Genomic DNA, 18,877 nt, shown 5'->3' with positions numbered 1-18,877 from the left:
AGTTGGAGGTTGCTGTGAGCCGTGTGAGGCCACGGCACTCTACTGAGGGCCATAAAGTGAGACTCTGTCTCTACAAAAAAAAAAAAAAATTGACAATGATAAACACAAAAGCTACTGACATTCTTTCATTTTTCCTGTTTTGTAAGATACACTTAAAGAAATTTGGCATAATTTTAGAAGCCGAGAGTTTGACATTTTCTTGTTAATTTAAAGTGTTAACTTCAGGACTATCAGTAAAAGCTAACCTTATTCAAGATATTAGGGAACAACAGCCAAAAAAGATGTCATAAAGCTGATGACAGTCAAGCTTTAACTTCTGCCTCCTGAGGTGAATGGTTTAATTAATTAAACACAGGTATAAAATATTTCAAGTGAATTTTTAAAGGATATTTTTCAATACTTTCCTTGGTAGTAGAATGGAATATATTAAGTAGCATTTTGTTATGTTTTCTGAGACCTGTTAATATTTTAAAGTAGCATTCCCATATAAACAGCTCTGCCTTTAGACACAGTGCATTTCAAGAGTATATTAACATTGATTTCCAGAAGGTAAAATGTTACAACCTTTTTTAATTGTTCATATACACTAGGAAATAACTAGCCTATTTTTTTTTTTTTTTTTTGGCCGGGGCAGGATTTGAACCCGCCACCTCTGGCATATGGGACCGGCACCCTACTGCTTGAGCCACAGGCGCCGCCCATAACTAGCCTATTTTTAATAGCCTTTATTTTTAACTTGCAGTTTTCCTAAGTTTTAAGATTTGGCATTAAAATAAAACTGGGTTTCATCTCTGTGTCCTTATAGCTTAGTAAGCCATAAAATGGATATTTAGTAAACTTAGCAAAACTTAAAACATTTATTTTTCTTTTCAAATAATGACTATTTTCTATGTTCTAGGCTCTGTACTTTATGCTGGATTCCAAATAATAACTAATGTAGAATTATAACTCTGTAATGCTCCAGTGAAGTTTCACAGTCCTGTGAGAGAGTAGGGTGGGGAAATCTGGTCTACAGGACCAGGAAAAGCCCATTGAAATAGTGAAATCACCCAGGCTTGAGTCTCCCGGAATCAACCCAGCTGACAGCAACCTTAAACTCCTGGTCTCAAGAGATCTTCCCGCCTCACCTGGCCACGTAGCTGGGTCTACAGGCACTTGCCACAATGCCCAGCTATTTTTTCTATTCTCAGTAAAGATGGAGGCTCGCTTTCTCAGGCTGATCTTGAACTCCTGAGTTCAAGGGATCCTCCTAATGGCCTCCCTGAGTGCTAGGATTACCACTGCGCCAGCACCATGGAATAATTTTTTAAAAAAGTTAAGTCCATACATTTTGTATTGCACAAGGCTTGAGTTTTGCCAAGCAGTCCTGATATTCAGGCTTTGAATTTGTAAATAGTGTGCTCACCATGTAAAATAAATTTGTGATTTTCCTAAATGTCTTTCTTTTTATAAATAACAGAAAGATCTAATAACTTTAGATCAGTGGTTCTCAACCTTCCTAATGCCATGACTCTTTAATACAGTTCCTAATGTTGGGGTGACCCCAACCATAAAATTATTTTCGTTGCTACTTCATAACTGTAATTTTGCTACTGTTATGAATTGTAATGTAAATATTTGATATGCAGGAGACCCCCAAAGGGGTCACGACCCACAGGTTGAGAACCACTGCTTTAGCTCTTTTAATGGTAAAATTGTTCAAATGACTGGTTATACATAATATTCTGGCATTGACAATGACTTGGAAAGTTTCAATTATTATATAAGTAGGTCACAGAGTCTACCACAAATGTACAATAAATACTGATGAGAGATAATATTTTACCGTTTCTTGGGTCTTCACAGGATTTGAAAAATAGAGCCAGCAGTTCAGCTTACTTCAACTTATTTCATTTAACCAAAGCTAACATCATTTACTCACTTTACTCCCACCCAAATTGCTAAAGCTAATCATTACCCTTCCTTCATAAACATTTGTGTACAAGAGAATATCCTTTGTGTTATTTCCTAGGCGAGTATTATTCCCAGTGTGAGAGGACAACCGTTTACTGGAAAATAAATCAGTAACAGGAGATGGTCTGAGGGATTTGGAAGGTGTGTGGCACCCATGTTCCATGCAGAGTTTACTCCATTTCCAAGGACCTTTTTATTCTGCGTCATTTATCTCATGTGGTTGAGTGGTGGTTGAAAAAGGGCAATCAACAATTGAAGGAGAATCAGTACCATAGTAATATGTTCAAGAATGGGATGAGTCTTGGGGCCACAACTATACCTATCAATGGAGATAAATCTCAGAAACATAGTGTTGCAAACATCAAATTACAACAGACTAGAAATACTAGGGTTCCAATTATATAAAGGTCAAAACAGGTGAAACTATACAGCATGTTAAGTTATGCATACATAACACTATAGAGATAATTAAGAAAATGACTTAACATAAAACCAGGATGGAGGCTATGCCAGCGGCACGGTGGGATCTGAAGTGGAGGGGCAGGCAGTGAACTTGCACATTTGCTGCCACATTAAAAAAATTTTTTTCCCTTGGGGCCTCAGTGTTTTATTAGGTGAAGAGACATGTAAGTTATATCCTTCACAAGGCCCTGGGATCAAAACTAGTGTGAGTTAAATACAACTCACATGGAAGTTAATGTGCTTGATAGTGGTAATCAATTTGTTAAAGATAGTTTGTGGGCAAAGGGATAGGGAATTGGGGCTGCTCATTGGCTGGGTTTGGGGTAGAACCAATGAGATATAGAAATTGTATTCTTTTGTGAGCTTGTTCCTGGGTGGGGGTTACAATACTAATTGAGGTAGCTCCTTAGTATGGGTCACTAGTCTGGGTGGGTCCGCCATTGCACTGGAATGCAGGGCCTGGAAGATGTCTCAAAAACTAGCCTTAGGTTTGTATGTAGGTAGGTGATGTTCTTTACAGGAGCAATGAAGGAAGCTAAGAATCTTTAAGATCATCAATTATGTGACTTCTGAGTAGAAAGCAATTATAAGAAAGCAAGAGAGGGAACGGTGGTGGGTTATACACATCTATGTATTTCCCCTACCACAGTTCCCACTTTGTGGCCCTTTGTTAATTTTATAAAAGGTGGTTTCAATACGGTGAAGTTCTCTCCTGACTCTATAAAATTTTCTCCAAAATACCACCAGAAAAACCTGTTAATCATGCCTTAAATATTGCTGCAAAGAAAAATACCATCTTAACAGAATTTTAGTAGGTTCTCAAAGGCAGTAAGTTAGGGAAAGGTCTTTACAGAGTTTTGGGATGCAGCGGGGTGATTTTTAAGGCAGGTTGTACAAGGTGGAGCTGCTTGGGATTAGGCAGCGTTTGTAAAATAATAACTTTGCATTGGTAGACAAAGTGAGGCAAGTGTTTTGAAGTAAATCTTAATGGACAAGATGATTATCAGAAAATTACTAGTGAGCCAGCTGCTTTAGTTGCTTTAACAATTTTATCTTTCTAGACAGGAATTCCTGGAATAAACAGCTATTTGGAAACTTTTTTAGTTTCCAAACTGGCACTACTACAGTTCACTGCAACCTTGAACTCCCAGGCCCCTGAGTAGCTGGGAATACAGGCATGTACCACAACCCCTGGCTAAATTTTTTTTTTTTTTTTTGCAGAGAGATGGGCTTACCATGTTGCCAAAGCTGGTCTCCAACTCCTGGCCTCAAGTTATCCTCCTGCCCCAGCCTCCCCAAGTGCTAAAATTACAGCCATAAGCCACCAAGTCCAGCCAAACAGCTATTATCTTTGGTTGACTGTAGTATTATTTAAAATAGGTACAGAAAATTTGTTTTAGTTTTCAACTCTGTGGTGGGTTCATGTTTTCATTTAATCATTCTTCTCTAAGGATTCATATATGTTACATACTCTCCTATATAGGTCATATATTTCAAAACATAATTTTCTTTTTCTTTAGGAAAATAATTATACTTAAACATTCTATAAGAAATTTCCAGGCTGAAAACTGTTAAACTATCACAAAAGTTTATCAGTTAAAAGTCTAATATAAGCATTTCTCCCTTTAACTGTAAATGGTTGTTCTAGGTTGGGCACAAGGTACAGTAATTGGCCTCTGTGCTGAGGGCAGTCTTCCCACCAATCCAGTGGGATTCTTTTTTTCTTTTGAGACAGAGTCTCACTTTATCACCCTCAGTAGAGTGCCATGGCGTCACAGCCCACAGCAACCTCCAACTCCTGGGCTTAGGCGAGTCTCTTGCCTCAGCCTCCCAAGTAGCTGGACTACAGGTGCCCGCCACAACGCCCGGCTATTTTTTTGTTGCAGTTTGGCCAGGGCTGGGTTTGAACCCATCACCCTCAGTATATGGGGCCAGCGCCCTACTCACTGAGCCACAGGTGCCACCCGGGATTCCTTTTTTTTTTGAAATAAGAGTCTCAACCTCTGTTGTCCTGGGTAGAGTGCTGTGGAGTCATGACTCCCGCAACCTCAAATTTTTAGTAGAGACAGGGTTGCTCTTGCTTGGGCTGGTCTTGAACTCTTGATCTCAGGTGATCTACTCGCCTTGGCCTCCCACAGGTCTCCCAGAGTGTTAAGATTACAAGCCTGAGCCATAGCACCTGGACTGTATGAAATTCTGTGATGAATGGATTACAAGAACCCTGAGACAGATTTCCCTAGCCCTTCAGGCAACCTATCTCTCACCAGAAACATCCTCCTCTTATTTACCACAGCATACTTTTTTGTCTCCTTTGAGGCAGAGTCTCACTCTATCAGGCTAGAGTCCTCTGGCCTCAGCCTAGCTCACAGCAAGCTCAAACTCCTGGGCTCAAGCAAATCCTCCTGCTTCAGCCTCCTAAGTAGCTGGGACTACAGATGCCTACAACAAGGTCTGGCTAATGATTCCTATTTTTAGTTAGAGTGGGTCTCACTCTTGCTCAGCTGCATACTATCTCTTTTAATGTGCCCCACGTGTAAAAGGTTGAGAAGTTTAGGGGACTATGTTTTACAGAAAATGACACCTTTTTAAATACTTAAATCACACTTAGAAATGGAACAATCATATCATGAGAAACACATAAAAGATGAAGAATTCCTGGGTGGAGCATAAGTGAGTATTTGCTTATTTCTGAGTAAGGAGAGGTGAATTCCAGTAGGTTAAGTGAATCTCTAGTAGAAACTGATCTTCCAGTGAGTGCTTTGAAGTTGCCTAAAGAAAATGAAAAAGGTTATCTTTTCTAAAGGCACTCAGAAATGAGGGAAGTCTCCCAAGAAATAACACTCTAAATATTTATTCTAAACTAGTTCATTTCTTTCTTTCTTTTTTTGAGATAGAGTCTCACTCTCACCCTCAGTAGAGTGCTGTGGTATTACAGCTCACAGCAACCTCAAACTCGTGGGCTTAAACAGATTCTCTTGCCTCAGACTCCCAAGTAGCTGGGACTACAGGTGCCTGCCACAACGCCTGGCTATTTTTAGAGATAGGGGTCTCACTCATACTTAGGCTGGTCTCGAACTTGTGAGCCCACTGCCTGCCTCAGCCCCCTAGAGTGCAGGGATTTACAGGCATGAGCCACTGTGCTCTGCTATCTTCTTTATTAATAACTTTTATAACTGGTCTTTTGCTTCTTAGAATTTTATGCAAGTGTAAAATTAAAGATTTTTTTTAGAGAAGAAAATTTGTTCTTATTTTAACTAGCCCATAAAATCTGCTCAGATGATGTAAACTTTAAGTTGTTTCCTCAAGATAAGGTTTTGGGAGGTCAAGAGAAAAATAATTTTAAGAAACCATTGATTAAAATAAATTATTGTCCACCTCTGCTCACAACATCTAGGAGACAATGAGCTCACATTAAAAAATTATATTTGGGAAGTTATAAAATGTTTTATGTCTTTAGAGGCTAGTCTCGGGTCTTGACGACCATGGAACCACCTTACCAGTCCTGGAACGCATACCCTGGACCTCTATCTTATGGAAACCACTGTGATTTTGGTTCTTTTATATGTAGTCGATCTTAATTATTTTTATTTATTTATTTATTTATTTTTTGGTGGAGACAGAGTCTCATTTTACGGCCCTTGGTGAGTGCCATGATGTCACACGGCTCACAGCAACCTCTAGCTCTTGGGCTTACACGATTCTCTTGCCTCAGCCTCCCAAGCAGCTGGGACTACAGGCACCCACCACAACGCCTGGCTATTTTTTTGTTGCAGTTTGGCCGGGGCTGGATTTGAACCCATTACCCTTGGTATATGGGGCTGGCGCCCTACTCACTGAGCCACAGGCACCGCCCAAAGTCGATCTTAATTCTAATAAGGAAGGTAGGAAGATCAGTGATTGTTAGTCCAATAATTTATCAGTTACATGAGTTAGGGCAAGACTCTTTCATTCAACGTTCTCATTTATAAAATGGGTATAATGTCTTCAATGTGAAATTGCCAGTTATGTAACAGGAGCTTCACTTTGTTGAATCTGAAGATCGTATTCTGACCCACTAGCCATCAAGTTGAACCAAAATGGATTACAGTAACCAAAATTAGCTATAATTCCAATAAATATGTGCAGACATCCTATGTTCTTAGATAAAATACCGTAAACGTGTCAATTCATATCAAACTATGTGAGTGCAAGTTTAGTAAAACTATAAAGAGAATAGTTTTTGGATTTCAAAAAATAGGAAGAACAAATAGGTGGAGATACATAAGATTCTGCAAAAGGACAGTAGGGGGTTGGTGAGAGAAAGGTAGTGAGGAAAAGCTCTAACAAATATTAAAACAAAAAACTACAATAATTAAATGAATGAACAGGCACAGATAATGTCAGTCAACAACATATCCTAGAAAGAAGAGACTTCACTAGTAAAGAAAAGTCCAATGATTTAAAAAAAAGAATCAACATAAATTGTATTCAACTCATGAGTTTGGGATATGAGAATTATGACAAAGTTTCTACTTTATAATTTAAGGCTCATGCAAATGGAAAAAAACCTAGGCAAATTCCTTGAAAATATAATAAATATTTTATTATATTGGCAAATATATAAAATATATAATATTTTATTATATTGGCAAATCGAGGGTTTATATAATAAGTTCGACAAAATAATTAAAATCACCTGCTAGTTACAGGTTTCGATTTTGGTTTTTACCTTTTATCTGAAGTATATATATATAGACACACATATATGTCCATATATATGGACATATATAGAGAGCAGTAAAAATGAAACTCTAAGGCAAAATGAATCAACTTTGGTCATCAGATGTTTTTCTATAAATATGTATATATTAATATTATTCAGTAATAAAATTAACAGCAAAAAAGTCTGGTAACTTTAGGATTTTGTCTATTATTATGTCTATTCTGGCTTACAGTGTTTCTCTTAAGTAAGTTGGAGAAAGGTTAAGATGGGAAGCAGAGTCTCAGGAAGTGACTTGTTGAGGAATCCTCTGCACTAGCTGTGCAGAAGAGCAGAGAACTAGAGCTGCTGGGCACTGATCCCAGGAACCACTGGCAGTAGTGGGCACTGGCAGCCTAACATGAGCGCAGGGGCTTCATGACGAACATCACTAGCATGTGCAATGTGCAATTTATGTTCTAGCACTGTATTTTGAAAGACACTAATTTATTAAATAAATTGTGCACATGTATATCTAGAGAAAGGTTAAGTAAGTTCATAGTAGTATAAAAGGTTTCAAGAAACATTGGAGAAGTGTATAGTTGTTAAAAGATCTATTGTACATTGAAAGTGTATTTTGCTCCTAAATACAATGGCTAGTTAACCAAATCACCAAAGCAGTCTAGAATTCTTCCTCCCCTTTCTCTGCCTCCGCACATTCTGCAGTAGTCAGCATTGACACATTAATTGGTAAATGATTTAATGAAGGCTAAATATGGTCCTTTAGAAAAGATTTTTATTTTCCCGGCACACAGACATAACTGACATTTGCCCACTATCCAGAGCAGCTTAGACATATCAGAAATGGACGACAACTCACATGTTACAGTATTGATAAATATGATGACAGGTTTGGTGTTTCCTTAATTATCCTTAAAAACTTATTAAAAACCACAGCATACTTGTTAAACTGGCAAGTTTACTTCTCATTTTAAAGAGTGAGATTGATTTGGATTAGTTAAAAATCAAGGCACAGGCCACTGTCGAAATGTAATATAATATTTTGTCCACTATCACTAAAAAATGAAGCATAAGTGTTCTTTAGTCAAATGAGTTTTCCTTCTAAAGTCTAAAATTGTTATTATAACTACAGTGGATGGAACAATGTGTAACATGCCTTCTTAAACTTTAAAACAGACCATGCAGAATATAACAATGTTCTTGTATTAATATTCCTCATTAGGAATATAACACTTAGTTTTCTAGTACAACCAAAGATTCTATAAATTTACCAAGGTGGGTATTTATTTGCTCTGCTATAGATAACCCAATATGGATGGGTACATATATATATATATGTATGTGTGTGTATATATATATATTTTTTTCTTTAGACAGAATCTCAAGCTGTTGCCCTTGGTAGAGTGCCGTGGCGTCATAGCTCACAGCAACCTCCGACTCAGGCTCTAGTGATCCTCTTCCCTCAGTTTTTCTATTATTAGTAGAGACGGGGTCTTGCTTTTGCTCAGGCTGGTCTTGAACTCGTGAGCTCAAGCAATCCACCCGCCTCGGCCTTCCAGAGTGCTAGGATTATAGGCGTGAGCCACTGCCCCCGGCCTGTGGCTATATTTTTTAAATCATCAACTTGTTTATTTTTTGGTCATATTTAATTGTCAGCTATTAGTTCTTGCTTTGGCTAATTATGTTTTCTGTTATTGCTCATACCTCCTTTACTATAAAAGTTAGGGTACAGCATAAGAACTATATAAACCTTTGATGAACTAGTGGTTCTCTCAAGGGAGGTCACTCCTTTTGCCTCTATGGTTTAGAGAAGTTTATACCTGTATTGAGCAAAGAAGAAATTAAAGAAGGGTTATTTGGAAAGCAATGTGTTTCCACTGATGTCTTCCACTACAGACAGTGATCAGATTACTGTAACAAATGTCCTTAAATTTGTAGGATTTCATCTGCTTTAAGACAAGTCAAATCTATCAAGTATAGAACACAAATGTTTTAACACTGTGATTAAGTAAATGAGGTGAAAGCTATGTTAATTAGTAGGATGTAAGCACTCCAATTTGTACAAATAACACATTGAATCCCACAAAGGCATAAATGTATTCACGATCTATGTATATATGACTTAATTATAAAAAAGAAAGATGGGAAACCAGAAAACTAAGCTAGTTAAAACTGTTTCTAAAGGAAGGTCAGCTTTGAAGAAGGGTGGGCAAGTAATATTACAGCAAATTGTAAGCACAGGTATTTGACAAGATTTATATATTATGTATACATGTTTTTGCTGCACAGACATTTCAGTTGGCTTGTTTTTCTTTTTAGCTGCAGTTAAAGGATTTGGTATGTGATCTCTCACTAAGAAAAGTACTACTGTACCATTATTTTACTAGCTATAAATAAATGACTGAGTAATATTAGACAGTGAGGAAAGGAATTTTGCAACTACTTTCTTCTAACTGAAAGTAGAATGATCCAATTTAAGTGTTTCTTGAGACAAAAACAGTAAAAACAAAACCCAACTTCCATCTAGGAAAAAAGTAGTACTACTCAAAAGTGTCAATTCATATAAATGTTAGGAACCTTATTCCTTTTGTGACCTTTTCATATTTAATTTGAGGTATCTGAACAAATTCCTGGTGGTCCAGTAATTAGGATTCAGTGCTCTCAACACCGTGAGCTGGGTTATTTATTTATTTATTTGTTATTAATGTATATTTTTTGAGGCAGAGTCTCACTCTATTGCCCAGGCTAGAGTGTCGAGGGTGTCAGTCTACTTCACAGCAACCTCAAACTCCTGGGGGTGAAGCAATCCTCCTACCTCAGCCTCCTGAGTGGCTGGGACTACAAGTGCCCACCACAACGTCTGGCTAATTTTTCTATTTTTAGTAGAGATAGGGTCTCATTCTTGCTCAGGCTGGTCTAGAACTTCTAAGTTCAAGAAATCTTCCTGCCTCGTCCCCCCAGAGTGCTAGGATTACAGGAGTGAGCCACCACGCCTGGCCGGGCCTGGGTTTTTCAATTAAAAAAAATTTCAATAACTTTTCAAATGATTTTACTGGATTCAAGATAATGACTGAATTATCTGCATGTTTATGAAGACTGTTCTTGGTGCTAAATTTGTAAACGTAGGTTTTGGGTAATGGGAAACTAGTACCTATAATCTGTCAATAGATTTTTGTACATAAACTAAAGATAGTTTAAGTGTTTAGAAAATTATTATAATGTTTTTTCTTTAAATTTTTCATAAATGTGTCCAATAATTTCCATTTTAAAAATGTAAACTATCTCATATAAGAAAACTAGAACTTAAGACTAATTTTACAAAACCGTTTTTAGGAAATTTCCTGATGCTCTGCATTTTTTCCACACATCTTATGCACCATTAACACAGTAAATTATGTTAAATATCCTGCTGGCATTCATTATATTAAAAATATTAATGTGTCAGTGAAAAAATAAAAGCGTATTTTGAACATCTGTGTTTCGTTTATGAATATACGTGGAACCTTCCATCATTGAATATTCATTAAATATTTACTGAATGCAATGAGCAAAGTGTTAAGAATACTATAGTAAATGGAGAGAACATTAACCAGCCACAGCTTATTCAGTACATATCGTTACTGAAGATACAATATCACAAGACAGGGGTGTCCAACCTTTCTGTACTGCACACTGGAAGAAAGCAACATTGTCTTGGGCCACCCATTTTAAAAGAAAGCTGATAAAGGGTGGTGCCTGTGGCTCAAAGGAGTAGGGCGCCAGCCCCATATACCGGAGGTGGTGGGTTCAAACCCGGCCCCGGCCAGAAACTGCAAAAAAAAAAGAAAGCTGATATGCAGAAAGAAAAGGTCTGTCCATAATTTTTGCAATATGTGACACCATAGTAAGCAAAATAGGCCTCAGTAATCTGCATGAGGCCCATGGGCCACAGGTTGGACACCCCTGAAAGATACCTTTCCATTTCACTATTACATTGTCATATTTTATTTTCACCTATGTACAAATAGATTAGATGATTGTTCCTTTTCAAACTCATTTCTAGGCATTTTAGAATATTTACTAACCTCAAAAGGAAACATTCCATTGGTAATTATAATGTTTCTTTTTAATTCTAATGGAAAGCTACAAACCCCCCAAAAACAAAAAAATCAATGCTTTCATAATCTTACCTCATTGGGCATCAATATTATAATAAACGACTTGAGTCTGTGTATATAAGGCATTTATATTATCTTATGACCTTGTATTCCATAAGTGATTGCATACTTAATAAATATCCATGAACCAATTATAAATCATAAAGTGTCTCAAGAACAGTAGCAATTGACCAGGCTTGTGTTTCACAGCTGAAAGGACAGTATTGGCCATTCTCATTGGTCAGTTCTGGAAGTCCTTTCCAAGGAGATCTGAAAGAAAGAAAAGACATTTTATAAGACATATTAACAAAATAGGCAAGACCTGGTGATTTTTTCTATCTAGTATAGAGGACAATCACATAGTCATTTGCTACAAAATAAAACAATATTCTCAAGATGCACATATAAAGAATTTAGACTAAATTTAGTCTTTTATATTCCATCTTTAGGATTTAAGAATTTCAAATACAAAGGAATCCCTTTATGCACTAAAAACATAGAAGAGGGAGCAGCGCCGGGACCGCGATCGGCACCCTTCCGACCCCGGTAAGAGCTGCGCCGGGACTCATTACCTCTGGCCATCCTCAGAGTTGGGGAGGTGTCTCTCCAAGATTAGACCCCAGTGGGCTCACTCTATTGTTGCTGGATATTTGTAGGGAGTGACCCTGTGTAGTTCCTCTGGGGCTGCCTCAGCCAGAGAGTTATGGTTGTGGAAGCAGCTCCAGAGTGTGACACCCCCGGATCCAGCAACAGGGCAGGACGTGGTACGCATGGTTCTGGGATGGCCTGGCACCCAGTGACTTTGGCACAGAGGACCCAAGGCTCCAGCAGTCTCTGGCTGGGAGAAGGACTCTGCACAGAGGCAGGAAGGGCTCCAGAGGGCACGCGGCTACCAGAGTCCTGGCCAGACAAGCTTCCACAACCAGAACTCTCTGGCTGAGGCAGCCCCAGAGGAACTACACAGGGTCACTCCCTACAAATATCCAGCAACAATAGAGTGAGCCCACTGGGGTCTAATCTTGGAGAGACACCTCCCCAACTCTGAGGATGGCCAGAGGTAATGAGTAAAAAACAACCATGAGGCGAATCAAGGGAAAAACTCTGGCAATATGAATAATCAGAGTAGATCAACTCCCCCAAGGAACAATGGGGCAGACACAGCACGAGATCCCATGCACAAATAGCTGAGATGTTAGAAATCGAATTCAGAATCTGGATAGCATGTAAGATCGAATTAGAATTCCAAGCAGTAACCCAAAAGATGTTTCAAGAATTCAACGAATTCAAAGACCAAATGACCAAAAATTTTAACACATTGAGACAAGAAGTTGCAGCCCACAAAGATCTGAGAAACACAGTAGAATCCCTCAGTACAGAATGGAGCAAGCAGAAGAAAGGATTTCTGACATTGAAGACAAAGCTTTCGAATGCTCCCAAACTTTCAAAGTGGAAGAAAATGGAGGGCAAATTATCCCAGAGAGCTCTGGGATAATTTGAAGAAAACCAATATTCGTCTTATAGGGATCCCCAAAAGTGATGAAGTGGCTTCACAAGACACAGAGTCTCTTCTCCATGAGATTATGAAGGAGAACTTTCCAGACATGCCAAGAGATTCTGAAATTCACAGAGCAGACAGCTTCAGAACTCCAGCATGACTCAACCCAAATAAGACATCCCTCAGACACATCATAATCAATTTCACTAAAGTTAATATGAAGGAGAAAATTCTGAAAGCAGCGAAAGAAAACCATTACCTACAAGGGTAAGAATATTAGAATAACTGCAGATCTCTCTGCTGAAACCTTTCAAGCTAGAAGAGGATGGTCATCAACTTTTAATCTCCTAAAACAAAATAACTTTCAACCCAAGATCCTGTACCCAGCTAAACTGGGTTTCCTCAAGAAAACAGAAAGAGAGAAAAGAGAGAAGATGTCTCTTTCCTCTCTTTCAATGAGACATCTCAAGAATGTTCCTCCTGAGAGAAGGAGGAACATTCCAACCCCAAACCCAGCAGAAAAAAAGAAATAACCAAAATCAGAGCAGAATTAAATGAAATTGAAAACAAAAGAATTATACAACAGCTCAATAAATCCAAAAGTTGGTTTTTTGAAAAGGTCAATAAAATAGATAAACCTTTGGCCAACCTAACCAGGAAAAAAAGAGTAAAATCTCTAATTTCATCAATCAGAAATGGTAAAGATGAATTAACAACAGACCCCTCAGAAATTCAAAAAATCCTTAATGAATATTACAAGAAACTTTACTCTGAGAAATACGAAAATCTGAAAGAAATCAACCAATACTTGGAAGTACACCACCTACCAAGACTTAGCCAGAACGAAGTGGAAATGTTGAACAGGCCTATATCAAGTTCTGAAATAGCATCAACTATACAAAATCTCCCTAAAAAGAAAAGCCCAGGACCAGATGGCTTTACGTCAGAATTCTACCAAACATTTAAAGAAGAACTAGTACCTATATTACTAAACCTCTTCCAAAATATAGAAAAAGAAGGAATACTACTCAACACATTTTATGAAACAAACATCACCTTGATCCCTAAACCAGGGTAAGACCCAACAAGAAAAGAAAATTAAAGACCAATATCACTAATGAATATTGACGCAAAAATACTCAGTAAGATCCTAACAAACAGAATCCAACAACACATCAAAAAAATTATACACCATGACCAAGTGGGATTTATCCCAGGCTCTCAAGGCTGGTTCAATATACGTAAATCTATAAATGTAATTTAGCACATAAACAAACTAAAAAATAAAGACCATATGATTCTCTCAATTGATGCAGAAAAAGCTTTTGATAATATCCAGCATTCCTTCATGATCAGAACACTTAAGAAAATTGGTATAGAAGGGACATTTCTTTCTTTTTTTTTTTTTTTGTAGTTTTTGTCCAGGGCTGGGTTTCAACCCTCCACCTCCGGCATATGGGGCTGGCGCCTACTCCTCTGAGCCACAGGCGCCGCCAAGAAGGGACATTTCTTAAACTAATAGAGGCCATCTACAGCAAACCCACAGCCAATATCATACTGAATGGAGTTAAATTGAAATCATTTCTACTTAGATCAGGAACCAGGCAAGGTTGCCCATTGTCTCCATTGCTCTTTAACATTGTAATGGAAGTTTTAGCCATTGCAATTAGGGAAGAAAAGGTGATCAAGGGTATCCACATAGGGTCAGAAGAGATCAAACATTCACTCTTCACAGATGACATGATCGTATATCTGGAAAACACTAGGGATTCTACTACAAAACTTTTAGAAGTGATCAAGGAATACAGCAATGTCTCAGGCTACAAAATCAACACCCATAAATCTATAGCCTTTATATATACCAACAACAGCCAAGCCGAAAAAACAGTCAAGGCCTCTAATCCTTTCACAGTAGTGCCAAAGAAGATGAAATATTTGGGAATTTATCTAACAAAGGATGTGAAAGATCTCTATAAAGAGAACTATGAAACTTTAAGAAAAGAAATAGCCAAAGATGTTAACAAGTAGAAAAACATACCATGCTCATGGCTGGGAAGAATTAACATCGTTAAAATGTCTATACTACCCAAAGCAATATATAATTTTAATGCAATTCCTATCAAAGCTCCGTCATCATATTTTAAAGATATTGAAAAAAATAATACTTCGTTTTATATGGAATCAGAAAAAAACCTCGAATAGCCAAAACATTACTCAGAAATAAAAACAAAGCAGGAGGAATCATGCTACCAGACCTGAGACTATACTATAAATCGATAGTGATCAAAACAGCACGGTACTGGCACAAAAACAGAGAAGTAGATGTCTGGAACAGAATAGAGAACCAAGAGATGAATCCAGCTACTTACTGTTATTTGATCTTTGACAAGCCAATTAAAAACATTTAGTGGGGAAAAGATTCCCTATTTAACAAATGGTGCTGGGTGAACTGGCTGGCGATCTGTAAAAGACTGAAACTGAACCCACATCTTTTAACATTAAGATAGACTCTCACTGGATAAAAGATTTAAACTTAAGACATGAAACTATAAAAATACTTGAAGAAAGTGCAGGGAAAACTCTTGAAGGAATCGGCCTGAGTGAGTATTTTATGAGGAGGACTCCCCAGGCAATTCAAGCAGTATCAAAAATACATTAGTGGGACCTGATCAAACTAGAAAATTTCTGCACAGCCAAGAACATAGTAAGTAAAGCAAGCAGACAGCCCTCAGAATGGGAGAAAATATTTGCAGGTTATACAAAAAGGTTTAATAACCAGGTAAAGGTTTAATAAGCAGAATCCACAGAGAACTCAAACGTATTAGCAAGAAAAGAACAAGTGATCCCATCTCAGGGTGGGCAAAGGACTTGAAGAGAAACTTCTCTAAAGAAGACAGATGCACGATCTACAGACACATGAAAAAAAGCTCATCATCCTTAATCATCAGAGAAATGCAAATCAAGACTACTTTGAGATATCACCTAACCCCAGGAATAGTAGCCCACATAACAAAATCCCAAAACCAGAGATGTTGGTTGGATGCGGAGAAAAGGGCACACTTCTATACTGCTGGTGGGAATGCACACTAATACGTTCCTTCTGGAAGGATGTTTGTAGAATACTTAGGGACCTAAAAATAGACCTGCCATTCGATCCTATTCCTTTACTAGGTTTATACCCAGAAGACCATAAATCACAATATAACAAAGACATCTGTACCAGAATGTTTATTGCAGCCCAATTCATAATTGCTAAGTCATGGAAGAAGCCCAAGTGCCCATCGACCCACGAATGGACTAGCAAATTGTGGTACATGTATACCATGGAATATTATGCAGCCTTAAAGAAAAATGGAGACTTTACCTCTTTCATGTTTACATGGATGGAGCTGGAACATATTCTTCTTAGCAAAGTATCTCAGGAATGGAAGAAAAAGTATCCAATGTACTCAGCCCTACTATGAAGCTAATTTATAGCTTTCATATGAAGGCTATAACCCAACTATAGCTCAAGAATACGGGGAAAGGGCCAAGGGAGGGGAAGGGAGGGGGCAGTTTAAGAGGGAGGGTAATGGGTGGGGCCACACCTACGGTGCATCTTAGAATGGGTACAGGCAAAACTTAACTAAAGGCAGAATACAAATGTCTACATACAATAACTAAGAAAATGCCATGAAGGCTCCATTGAACAGTTTGATGAGAATATTTCAGATTGTATATGAAACCAGCACATTGTACCCCTTGATTGCACAAATGTACACAGCTATGATTTAACAATAAAAAAAAATTATCTAGGAAAAAAAACATAGAAGAGACCACCATTACAAGCAATATATAAATATAGAGACAAATACTCTCTCAGGCATAATTGTATTCCTTTTGAAGTTTATGAGACTCAAATTGTAATTATGTAGTTATATTAGGTGGGATCTTTATAAAACTGTGTAACTAAACAAAGCTATGAAGAAACATTAAGAACTGTAATTAGAAAAAAAGCCATTTCAGAGAATTTGCTACTTAAAAAACAAAGCCAGCTGATTTCTCATTCTACTGAATAAACTCAGCGTTTACTATGCACTCGTGTGTTTTAATACTAAGTGCTTTATCTACATTAGCACATTTTCCAGTGACTCTATAAGGTAGGTAACATAATTATTCCTATTTGTAGAGAGGTAACAGAGATTTACAGAGATTCATGTTCCAGGTCTTCCTATCAGAACACAGCATTATTAGCATATCAAACTTATTCTTTTTTTTTTTTTTTTTTTTTTGTGGTTTTTGGCCAGGGCTGGGTTTGAACCCACCACCTCCAGCATATGGGGCCAGCGCCCTACTCCTTGAGCCACAGGCACCACCCATCAAACTTATTCTTAATTTCAGTTTAATCCCTTAAATATGAAATATGAATTTAAGAAAACCCAACATACAGAAATCTGTAATATTTCTTTTTTAAGTTGGGTTGTGAGATCTTATCTGTTTTATTATCATGCTACTTATAACTCAGGGTTATGTTACAGATACATTTCTGTAGTTTACTAATGTTCCATAGTAAAAATGGAAAAAAAAATTCTATTAGGTAAATATAAGAGATTTTGGTTAATAACTCTCAATAACATCAGTGTCATACCATATTAAAAAAAGACTGTCCCAGAGAAATAAAAAATATAAAAAATCTTTGTTCCCAAGTATTCAGGCTACTTCAGAGTAAAATGCCAAATTACTGAAGTTGGGTACGTGGGTCCCTGTAATGGGTTGAGGTGTGCTCCACTGTGCCTTGCCCCAGCCCCCACCCCGAATTCAGATGTTGAAGCCCTAACCCCAGACTCAGAATGTGAACCTATTTGGACCTAGGTCACTATAATTAGTTAAGATAAGGTCATACTGGAGGCAGGTGGGCCCTAATCCAATCTAACAGTGTCCTTATAAACGGGAGAAATTTGGACACAGACATGCAGATGGAGTGCCATGGGAAGGCTGGAGTAAGGCTTTTGTTGCCACAAGCCACAGAACTACCAGCGGTGAGAAGGGCGGGCTGGAAGAGACCTTTCCCTAGTGCCTTCAGAGGGAGAACGGCCCTGCTTCTGCCTTAATTTCAGCTTTCTGGCCTCAAAACTGTTAGACAGTATTCTGTTGTTTAATGATTTCCATTGTTTAAGTCACTCAAATTGTGGTGCTTTGTTATGGCAGCCCTAGCAAACTAATGTACTACCAGAACCAAGGCACAAAACAAGGTTATAAACCCACTAACATGCGTCTTATAATTAGATTTACGCACTGAGACATGCCCATACAGATGTAAGGACTTCTCCATTCTTAAAGTCATTAGGTGGGGCAGAGCAAGGTAGGTCACCACAGCTGCAGAGGGGAGGAGGGAAAAGTGACAGGTGGCATGGAGAATGGAGCGGGGTGTCAGAGCCCAGAGGCCTGAGGAGGGAGTTCACATCAACCCCAGGGAAGGGTGGTACTGAGGAGGCCATCAGAGCCAAAGTGGCACAAGGAGGGTATCCACCCACGGAGAGGTGGCCTAGTGTGGGCATTAGGTCTAAACAGGTTGAGCGGAGTGTATGGAGTGGTGGGAAGTAGGTTACTCAACTTTAGAAAAGAGAATTGCAATATACAAAGGGAGAAAAATAGAACTAAACACTGAGGAACTGATTGAACTGGTGTGAATTCAGGTTTTCATTACAGATGAAGATATGTGCACACGTACTTGTATGTCTATATTATACATTATGTATATGTATAATATGTATTATACATGTATATTCCTTAGCTCTACCTACTGGGGGGCATGGAATATGCCAAGTGCCCACATCTGGCTTCTAAATAATATTTGTCACTATAAAGAACCAGGGCTCCTTAAAGAATTGCCCAATTCTAGGGCCGTCATAATGACAGTAAAAGATGAAGCTAGAATATGCTGCTGAGCCAGAAAAGATGGAAAGATTTCCACATTTGAAAAATAGGAAGTAGTGTGGACAGAATTTCCTTCCTGTCTGATATAACCAAAGAACTACACAAGCTGGGTATGGTAGCTCATGCCTGTAATCCGAGCACTTTGGGAGGCTGAGGTAGGAGGATCACTTGAGGCCAGGAATTCAAGACCAGCCTGGGCAACACAGTAAGACCCTG

General features: G+C 38.2%; 1 protein-coding gene across 1 annotated transcript in view; it reads right to left on the bottom strand.

Annotated features, from left to right (window-relative positions):
* Window positions 1-7,867: 7,867 nt before the first annotated feature.
* AGL (amylo-alpha-1, 6-glucosidase, 4-alpha-glucanotransferase) overlaps window positions 7,868-18,877 on the bottom strand; it is a 79,498-nt gene continuing 68,488 nt past the window's right edge. The window contains 1 exon segment of the mRNA XM_053591350.1: window positions 7,868-11,520. Coding sequence (XP_053447325.1) covers window positions 11,403-11,520 — 118 coding nt within the window. The 3' untranslated portion in view covers window positions 7,868-11,402.

This window comes from Nycticebus coucang, chromosome 5 (assembly GCF_027406575.1).
Source record: "Nycticebus coucang isolate mNycCou1 chromosome 5, mNycCou1.pri, whole genome shotgun sequence".
Taxonomy (NCBI): domain Eukaryota; kingdom Metazoa; phylum Chordata; class Mammalia; order Primates; family Lorisidae; genus Nycticebus; species Nycticebus coucang.
Note: the sequence above shows the minus strand (reverse complement) of the source record. Positions and strands in the feature narration are given on the sequence as shown.